Raw genomic sequence first — 10,270 nt, 5'->3', positions numbered from 1 at the left:
CAACAAACCTGCGCCCATTCAACCTTGCTCTCCAGCCTGAGAGAGTTGCATGTTCTCAGCGAAGTCCCTAGCTATGTTATGTATAACCGCAAGCCATGGGACGAGGATATCTTGGAGCCTTCATTGCGGTTGCATGATATATGGCCGCTTTTGTATCTCAAGGGCCTGAGCAAACTCCGTCTGTATAACCTAAACCCGGATGGCCTAGGGTCCCTCTTACAAGAAACACTTCAGGGCGACAAAAAGTGTCCAGACAATGGGAAAACAAACCAATGTTATATCCAGCACCTTCACATTGCCACAAGGGTCAAATCACCGTGCAGAACGGAAGACGTGACCGCGTTGCTCACTCTCCCATTGGCCCTGAGGAGCCTCTCCTTCTCCTGGGATGATGACAAGGCTAAGAAGAGAATCAACGGAAAGAACCGCAAGATCTGGCAGATATCCAGCAACGAGGTCTGGACCGCTATCTCTAGACTGCGTGACACTGTATCTGATCCCCGAGTTGGTTTAATAGCACCTACAACATCAGGCAATAAAAGCAAATTCAGGAAACTCCCTCCCCCCTTCTTTCCTTAGAGATATGGACTTGCGTTGAGTTTATGTCCCCTCTGCGGTTCTTCTTCTCTTTTAATAGATTAACCCTGGCGCTTAGTTTGTTTAACAAGACTATTATGCTCTAGGATCTTCAGACTGGCCAAGACCTGCAGACCCTTATGGGCTATACTGGCTGGTTTAATTTAAAGTAGTGGCCATCCTTTCTAATGGTTTAACCCTGGCCTCAGGATTTGCTAGAGATGCCATAGGGGGCTATCCTATTCAATCCTTTACAGAGGCAGTATGAACCAAGTCAAACTACTCTTGATCTCCAAGTAACTCTATCAAATAGCTGGGTTCCCATGCTTGGCTTCACACGACAGGCGAGAAAATGATGTGCCTTCGACCTGAGGAAATATAACTCGGGATAAGGTAGGTACCGAGGAGTCGTCAGGACATCCCTCAGTCCAGTGCTGCCTTGGTCCACCTTGTCAGCATAAAGACAGCAATGTGCGGACTATTGAGGTGAAAATATTCGTGTCGATTTTGGTTATTGGGCCGAGGTCTGCTGCGGAAAATTGTATTGGAGGTCTTACTATCCTAGCTATGATCTGATATTTTGATAACTTTCGAGGCTTCAGAAAATAGTCTTCATTAGGCGATAGAAATGACCACTTATACAGTCAGATAAGACTTGTCATATAGGCAATGTGATATGCAGACAGGCTCTACAGGTTGGTGCTGGATGCTGATTTATAAGGAGAGGCCTCCGCTGGTGGATATACCACTACCACTACAGGGCCAGACTAAATGGAACCATAAGCTGCGGACTAAAAACTTTCACCAAGAAGCTGGAAAAGTCCAAAGATTGATAGCCTGCAATGACCGCATCCGGGTTCCACAGACTCGCTTTGGTGAGGATGACCCTGGAAGAACAGTGTCAGCCAGTATATTAATCAGAACTCGGCTCCTGGGTTAGCCCTTTTCTTGAGAAGGGCAACAAACAGGGTTAATACGGGGTCAGGTGCTGAATCGACGTCGCCTGACGCCTTTTCCCGGCTGGAGTGACAGGTATCCCATGGCGAGCAGACCTATTTGCAAGAATCAAGCTGCGAAGAACCCAGCGCAGGGTCTGCTTTGCTTCAATTCACGGCCCAAGTATCTGAGTGAAGCGCCCCCATGGACGGTAGAGGCTGAATGATGCTCTGCCTCAAGCGGATGGCGACGATTCCAATATTCAACGACGAGACCCCCTTGCAGGGCGAGGCGAGGCTGAATGGCCGTCCTGCCAAAGAGATGTTTTGGTAAGGGAGCTGATGCCATAATTTTTGTTGCTTATGCGTTGATGCGCCCGCCAATGAAACCCGCCATGCTCTCAAGATTTGCGTGTACCGGTGCAAATGGGCTACAAATGGGAATTTTATAAGCGAGCAAACCTCCCGCTTATACAGTTGATAATAAGCATACTTCTTTTTGTCTCTGCAAGATAATTCGTCAAACCTGGAACAATGTGGTTTTCCTCCACCTAGTCTGGCATCATTACCGTTATGCGTCCTCTTCCTTGCAACAGTGGATTTTTTCCTAATAAAGAACGATGAAAAACAATCAGCATCTGTCCAAAAGTGATGAATTCCTAGATCTATGCCAGGCGTTGTCACCTCTGCTGCTGGAGTTGTCAGAGGACACTCTTAATGACACTCGGGGTGAGATCGTCAATGGTTCACCATCCCAGCAGGAATGGATCCGCCTAAAGAGAGACGAGCAGGCGGAAAGTGAAAGCTTGGACGAGCTTATGTGCATGGTCGGGCTAGAGGCTGCTAAAGCTGCTTTTCTCCAAACACGGGCTAGAGTGCAGATGGCTCAAAAGCAGGGCAAGACGCTTTCTCGCGAGGATTTGGATATACGCATCATCGGCAATAGTGGAACCGGTATGCGGTCGCCTCTGGAATAGGGTACTATGTTACTAACAGACATAGGCAAATCAACAGTTGCACTACTGTACAACCGTTTTTTACAAGAACTAGGTGTTTCTGGCACCGCCTATACTTATCAAATGGATCAAACAGTCAAGGAGAAGATACAGCTTGAGCTTCCTGACTACACAGAGGGCGAGCTCCTGAGAATACTGGGCGCCATTATCGAGAAGACGAAGTGGAAGATCCAGGGTGGGAGTAATGGGAGATATCTGCGGATGCTAGTGCACATTTGCAGGAGCACGCGCAGAAAGGGATTCCGCAACGTGCACGCCCTAAAGAAGCATGGCAAAAGGCGCTGCACAGGCAGGCAGAGCGACTGCAGATGGAGCAAGGTAAGGGAACCTGGCCGGATTGCCTGCTGCCCACCAAGGCTGACCTGGTCGGGCATAGGGCCCACCGTTGCAGCCTTGCATGGGCCAGGCTGCAGAATATGATCGGCCTGGAAACTGTCAGGGGATCGGTTGGGTTCCTTTTCTTTCGCATATCACATAGTTTCGGCCGTATCAGCCGTGGAATGGTTCCGCTGTACTCTACGCTGAATCGTGTCTTCCTCGGGCCGCCTGGAACAGGCAAGACTACTGTTGGCAAGCTGTACGGACAGATCCTCGCCGATATAGGGCTGCTTTCTAGAGGGGAGGTCATTGTCAAAGATGCCTCAGATTTTATCGGGGACTACGCTGGCGGGTCGCGGAAGCAGACCAGGGAAGATCCTGGCTAATGCAAAAGGCAAGGTCCTGATTATCGACAATGCCCACGTTCTCTATCCCGGCGGACCCCAGTCTGATGCGGATAGCAAAGAAGACGATCCTCGGCTTGTCGTTATCGATACAATGGTCGCCGAAGCCGACAATGTTGCCGGCAAAGGCCGTTGTGTGCTCCTGATGGGTCACGCGGACCAGCTAAAGGAGATGTTCCGAGAATGCAATCCGAGACTGGCCCGCCGGTTTGCCTGGGCTGACGCCCTTCGCTTCACTGATTACAGCATGATTCAGCTCGGCCAGATACTGGATCTGAAATGCGAGAGCAGAATGTCCGGGCCACGAGCCAGGCCGGGAGATCGCGATGCAGGTGCTGGAAAAGGCGCGTAGCAGACCAGATTTCAGGAACGGGAGTAATGTGGAGAGAATCCTGAACCACGCCAGAAAGGCATATGAAAAGCGCGCGGCAGAGAAGCTAGTGTCGGCCACTGCCGTTGAGATCACCCTGGAGCCGCAGGACTTTGACCAGCACTACAGCCCGTATCTGCACTACAGCCGGCCTCTGCAGGCCACGGCCCAGTGTGCTGCACACTTCCGGAACATGGTCGGAATGGAAGGGATCGTTGCTCAGCTCAAAGGCTACCAGAAGACTGTGGCCGACATGCTACATTGCGGCGTCGGCCCTTGGCCACATATTCCGTTCACGTTTGTCTTTCGAGGCCCGGTAGGAACGGGCAAGAAGTTCACGGCGCGGAAGCTAGGTCAGATCTACTATGAGATGGGGTTACTCCCTTCGGAAGATATCGTAATATGTTCAGTGAGAAATCTGATCAGCCAACAGCAAGGACACATTGGCAAGCAAGTGGTCCATCTCATCGAACAGGCGCTCGGCAAGGTGCTGTATGTTGACGAGGCCTACTGGCTGGCCGACCCCAGGTATGGGAAGCAGGTGGCGGATGAGCTGGTGGACAGTCTGACCAAGGTGCGGCACAAGGGAAAGCTGGTCGTCGTGCTCTCGGGTAATATACAGGTGATGCTAAAGCTCATGGAGGTGAATCCTAGACTGCAGAGCCGTTTTCCCACCAACATTGTATTTCACCCGCTGTCACCAGATGATTGGTGGCAGCTACTACAAAAGGAGCTATACCGCGTAGCGATCCGGATCAATGACAGTCATGCGGCACGGATGGAATCCAGACAGATATTCTCCCGCATGGCCGCAGCATATACTTGGGCCAATGCACGGGAGGTGAAGCAACAGGCCCGCGTTATCATCAGGCACGTTTTTGATGGAGACAGCAACGAGGACAGTCTCTGTGTCAGCAGGCAGACCATGAATTGGGAGCTAGAGACCAAGGAATTGGACATGGCTATTGGAGAGGCTGCCATTGCGGCGAACATGACAGGAGAAGAGAATCCAGAGCGGCCTATGGTGCTAAAAAACCACGCACAGAGGATGTTTCAGCGATACGAGCGCACTGGTTCTATGCTTGACTTGGAGCGTGTTTCGATATAGCCAGGTTAGCATTGGATGCAACGCAAGCTGATGATGCCAACCGTGCGATCTACCTGCACAACCTCTCCCTTTGGATGGGTAACCTATACGAGCGAACCAGCAGTATAAAAGACTTGGATTCAGCCATCACCAATGCCAACCTGGCCGCCGCTGCCTTTAGGGAAGACCATTTTGAACGCGCAAGCTGCCTGGCCAATCTCTCCGATCTTCTCTCCAGTCGTTGCAAGCGGACTGGGAGCCTGCAAGATTTGCAGGCTGCCATCACAAATGCCTCCCTGGCCGTGGCTGCCCCTCCTGATAATCATCCTGATCGTGCATACCGTCTGAGTAATCTTTCTAGTATCTCTGTCATTGCTATGAGCAGACTGGGAATCTGCATGATTTAGAGGCTGCCATCACTAATACCAACTTGGCCATAGAAGCCGCTGAGGCAGGACCATCCTAATCGCGCAGCTTGTCTAAGCAATCTTTCCACCTGTCTCTTTAGTCGTTATAAGCAGGCTGGGGGCTGCAGGATCTGGAAGCCGCCATAACCAATGCCAACCTGGCCGTGGCTGCCACTCTAGAAGATCATCCTGAACGTGCAACCATCCGAAGTTATCTTTCTAATTATTACTCCAGTCGCTATGAACAGATTGGCAGCCTACCGGAACTAGAGGCTGCTATCACCAACGGTAGCCTGGCTGTGGCCGCCACTGCTGAGCACCATCCTGAACGCGCGGTCTATCTAAACAATTATCTTCATCTGTCTCTTACGCCGCTATGAGCGGACTGGGAGTCTACAAGATTCAGAGGCTGCCACTACAATGCCTACCTGACTGTGGCTGCCACCCCTGATGACCATCTTGATCGTGCACGCAGTCTGAACAATATTGCTATCTGTCTCTCCCATTGCTATAAGCAAACTGGAAGTCGGCAAGATCTAGAGGCAGTCATCATCAACGCCAGCCAGGCTGTGGCTGCCCACCCTGATAACCATCCTGATTATGTGTACTATGTGACTTTTCTTTCAGATTATCTCTCGATCCGCTGTGAGCGGACTGGGAACCCTCAAGACTTGGAAACCGCACTCCAGTATCTTACTGTCGCCGCAAATATGCCAAATGCACTGCCTCTCCAACACATTCAAGCTGCACGTCAAGCCATTCGCATTCTTCTCCACAGCAGGCAGAGTGGAGCAAGGCCTCAGTGCTTGCTGAGAACGCTGTGCAGTTTCTGCCCCTTGTGTGTACCCGTTATCTCTCCCGTGATGATCAGCAGTATGCAATCACCCAAACCGCAGGACTGGCTGCCGATGCCTGTTCGATCTTCCTTCAGCTGGGCCGTCCTGAAAAGGCCTTCCAGACTCTAGAATTCGGCCGCGGTCTCATCCTTGGATACCTTATCGACAGCCGCAGCGATGTTGACCAGCTTCGGAATGAGTACCAAGATATAGCCGAGCAGTATGATCGACTTCGCTTGATCTTATCCCAATCCCCCAACTCGGTCAGTCCGAGACATAGGGACCAATTATTGGAGCAGAAGAAAAATTCTCCACGCGAGCTCGAGGCCTGTCTTGCTTAATCCGCCAACAGAAGGGCTATGAGCAATTCCTCCTGGAGCATAGTCTTTCAGACCTTACCAGTCAGGCCGTCGAAGGGCCAATTGTGGTTGTCAATATTACTGATTTTGACGCCCACGCCATCATTATTCATGGAAAAGAAGAAATTCAACCTATCCCTCTGCCAGACATGATACAGACGCCAATATTTGCATTGAATGACCACCTATGGCGGTTTCGATCAGTAGGGCAGCGTGGTCCTGGTCCTAGTTCCCGTGACATAGGTGAACTGGCACTGCTTTATTCCTTTCAAGGATCATATACCCCCCACTATGATACCGAGTCCCTTCACTGGCTCTGGTCTCTCTGCGTGAAGCTGGTTGTCAATGAAATCAGACCCCAGACACTTGCTCCCGGCACTTTACCGCGCATTTGGTGGATTGGGACAGGTGTTGCCAGCTCCCTTCCGTTCCATGCTGGTGGAGACCATAGTCACCCGACTGAGAACACTATTAACCATTCCATTTCCTCGTATACATCCACAATCAGATCCCTTGCCTATCCACTATCCCGCATGGCCAAGGGACCGGCCCAGAACCCCACGACTTCAATCTTCATAGTGCGATGCCGACCACCCCCAACAAGCAACCCCTTCCAGGCGTCGAGCCAGAGATTAAGGCGATCAGGCAGGCTTCAGGACATGTCTTAAAAGTTCAACTGCAAAAGTATCCAACACGGAGAACTGTGTTAGATGCAATGAAAGACACAGATATTATCCACTTTGCTTGCCACGGCTCCTCTGACCCCGTCAATCCATCTCGCAGTCATCTGCTTCTCCAACGGTGCAAATCATCCACTCTCGCTGTAGAGAAGCTGACAGTGCAACAAATATCTGACCATGTCTTTGGCCGCGCACGTATTGCTTATCTCTCGGCACGTTCAACAGCCCAAGTGACTGCATCTGATCTCTTTGACGAAGCGATTCACTTAGCCAGCGCGTTTCAAAAGTTGCGGGATTCGGGCATTTAATTGCATCGCTCTGGTCAGTAGATGACGCGACCTTTGCGCGCATGGCCAGCTATTTCTATGGCTATCTTGTTGAGCACCAAGCCGAAGCATTGTCCAATCGACTGGTTGCCGAAGCATTGCACACAGCTGTTTTGGGAATTCGGGGCACGGAGCATCCCAGTAACTGGGCATCTTTCACACACTATGGCGCATAGGTAATGCTACCCGTACAATACAAGTGGAAGGACGACTGACGGATTGCCTTCATTCTGGAAAAATATGTCTGTTAGTATCGAATAGACGATGGCTGTCAAGGGCGGGCATTCAACTAACATCTTGACATTGTAGATGTCATTGCTGAAGTCTGCTTGGTTTTTATATTCAAATTCTTATCAGAAAGACACTCGAAGTACAAATTCTCGTTGGTTTGTGTCTTGAGCTGTCTTACTGTTCCCCAGTATCGCCACCCACCTTGCTCGATGTTAATATAACTCTCTCAGAGGACAGAGTCTTGGGGCAGGTGGTGGAGAGAGCAGGCCAATTAAGGCCAATCTCTAAATAAATGGTTCTGTGGGGTATTTTTAATGGGCAGATCTTCCCATGCGCTGCCATAGGCCTGATCGCTCGACAAAAAGGTACAAAGACAACCGATCGGGGATATTCTTTCCTTGCTCATGGTCTCGATTCGAAGTTGCCAGCGTATGACCTTAGCGGACGGATTTCTGGCATTGATGGGCTGTCGGGTGTTGGGGATGAGATCCTAGAGGCGGGAAATTAGCTGTAATTACTAGTTCGCAAATTCGTCACCGAGAATAGATGAATGTTCCAGTTCGACCTGGGCAGACTTTCATTTATATATTTATACTTACTATCATAAATGTAAGTAACAACCTGTTGAGAAATTGGAATGGGGAATGGGTCGAGATAGGGCTTTGTCAGCAAGAAAAATCAAGAGTCTGACGAGAGCTCGCTATAGGCAGAGGTGGAGAGCGCATCGGAAGAATGAGACATGGTGAAGATGCCAGCAAAAGGGACGAATTACCTGACAAATTCAAGGTCAAGTTTTAAGTAAGCTGGAACCTGGACGCTGCAGGTGTAGCCAGGCAAGCCGTTCTATAGCTGAGTTCTCGGCAATCTGAGAGGAGATATATCATATTCCACGCCATACAAGGACAACATTTTCATCTGTAATGAAATCTACAGTTGGCCAGAGAAAGCTGTCATATAATATAAAGAACAAAGCGAAAGTGAACATTGACTCAGAGCGAGCTTACAAACTTAGAGAACAAACCAATGTTAGATAGATGTCTCAACTTATACAGCCTTCCGCTAGTGGAATCCCAATCACTCCCACTCCGAGTGGTCAGCCATATCCGTTTCATGTTCAAGACTCATTCAACCTAGCCTGGGAAGGTTAGTCCAGGTCTGCTAGCTCGGGGTCACTGCCTATTACTGACTAGGTAGACGAACCACGAACTGGACATAAAAGGACAGACGCCCTCCTTGCATTTGCCCTAATTTCGGTTCAGTTCACTATGTGCTAGGCGACCCAACTCAACATACTTCAATTTCTAAGCCGAAGGCAACCACCATCACCAGGATGCCATCCCTGGAGCACCTACCGAACGAAATCATAGACTCCATTGTGTCCTATCTTGAATTGAACTACATTCGGAATCTCCGCCTTACTAGCCGAAGTTTAGCCCTAGGATCATCGGGGAGCCACTTCAAGTCCTAATTCCGACGCAAACATGTTGACCTCACCGAACATGCACTTCGCGATTTTGTTGAGGAAACAAAACCGAGTCGCCCTGGGCGCCTTCTTCAAGACCTGGTCCTCGTTGGGGTTGTGAACAATACAAAAGTAGCTTACAAAGCGGCTTAAGGATTCTACAACTGAGGGAACAGAAACTACGTCTAATGGGCCAGAAGAACAAGCAAAAGCACAACTGGACCTAAGCGTCAAGAGGGGCGGGAAGTCATATCAGATGGGAGATTCACGGAAACCCCACTTAGGACGATGGTCTCGAGGTAAGGCCAGTAAAGGGAGGATGCAGTAGGTAAGGGGTTGCCACCCTCGTCTAACAGAAAGAGAAAATCCATATCCAAGGACAGAACGCCAAGGTTCAGTTCCCGTAGATTGCACCAGAGAATGCGCAATCTTGACGAGAACTCATCAACTTTGCTGGCGGACCGAAGATCTAGGGCGGGAAGGGTATTTGACCAGGGATGGTCACAGGTAGCGAGGCATTCAAATGCCCGAAGGGTTGCTGGGAGCCTTGCAGACCCGACGCCACAACTATGTGATCCAGGTCAGGTTTACAGAAAAAGACATATATAATCTTGAAACTAGTCAAAGAGCACTTACCTTGTCTGCGCTCTCACATATATTGTACATGATCTGGCCTCAGCCAGCCTGCCAAGTGCAGACGAAGCCGCTGCAAACCAACACAGTGTTCCGCAATCTGCAGCACAGCGCTATTACAAATCCCCTGATATCTGGTTTCGGACCACAGGTGTTCAATGCAGGTAGCCCGAGGCAGCATGGGAGCTTTGTAGGCGGGAAACACCGCGCGGTACGGAGCAATCACCTGCTCTCCGTCAAGCTCAACTTGCCACTGCTCAGCATGCGCTGTTGCTTCTGTTTCTGGTTCAAGCATCTTGTCTCTCCCACGGGCTGTAAGGAGCAGGATAAGCTTCAAATTCTCCTTCCATGAAGCTAGTAAATCGAATAATGAGGATACGCCTTTTCCAAAGGCCTGATTATTCGCCTCTCAGAATTCATTCTGCTCACGGTAACCCTCAAGCTTTGTTGCCTCATAGTTTGGAAGATGATAAGGCATGATAACTGTATATTGCTGACAGCGGACAAAGCATCGTCGGCGCCGGTTTGCGTCAGACATGAGAATTTGGAATTATAAGAAAGATAGTAACCTGCTTCCTGGCTGCAGTTACTTGCTCTCTACTTCAACAGAACAGTAGATCAGTTGCTCAA

The 10,270-nt window shown here is 50.0% G+C and overlaps 2 protein-coding genes across 2 annotated transcripts; both read left to right on the top strand.

Moving 5' to 3' along the window:
- Positions 1 to 3,094: 3,094 nt before the first annotated feature.
- BDW70DRAFT_139038 (uncharacterized protein) lies at positions 3,095 to 3,714 on the top strand. The gene has a single exon (XM_073737327.1). It carries the CDS (start codon positions 3,164 to 3,166, stop codon positions 3,599 to 3,601), a length of 438 nt encoding a protein of 145 aa, XP_073594568.1. The 5' UTR covers positions 3,095 to 3,163; the 3' UTR covers positions 3,602 to 3,714.
- An 863-nt stretch (positions 3,715 to 4,577) lies between these two features.
- Positions 4,578 to 7,490, top strand: BDW70DRAFT_151319 (CHAT domain-containing protein; the record flags this gene model as incomplete). The annotated part of the gene is made up of 8 exons (XM_073739278.1): positions 4,578 to 4,669; positions 4,732 to 5,074; positions 5,147 to 5,216; positions 5,522 to 5,863; positions 5,899 to 6,216; positions 6,429 to 6,798; positions 6,888 to 7,218; positions 7,263 to 7,490. The coding sequence occupies 8 exons, from the start codon at positions 4,578 to 4,580 to the stop codon at positions 7,488 to 7,490; spliced, it is 2,094 nt and encodes a 697-aa protein (XP_073594567.1).
- Between the last annotated feature and the right edge of the window lie 2,780 nt (positions 7,491 to 10,270).

This window comes from Aspergillus foveolatus, assembly GCF_047715535.1.
Source record: "Aspergillus foveolatus strain CBS 279.81 unplaced genomic scaffold BDW70scaffold_35, whole genome shotgun sequence".
NCBI classification, from domain to species: Eukaryota; Fungi; Ascomycota; class Eurotiomycetes; order Eurotiales; family Aspergillaceae; genus Aspergillus; species Aspergillus foveolatus.
The sequence above is the reverse complement of the archived record's forward strand: the minus strand, read 5'-3'. Positions and strand labels throughout refer to the sequence as shown.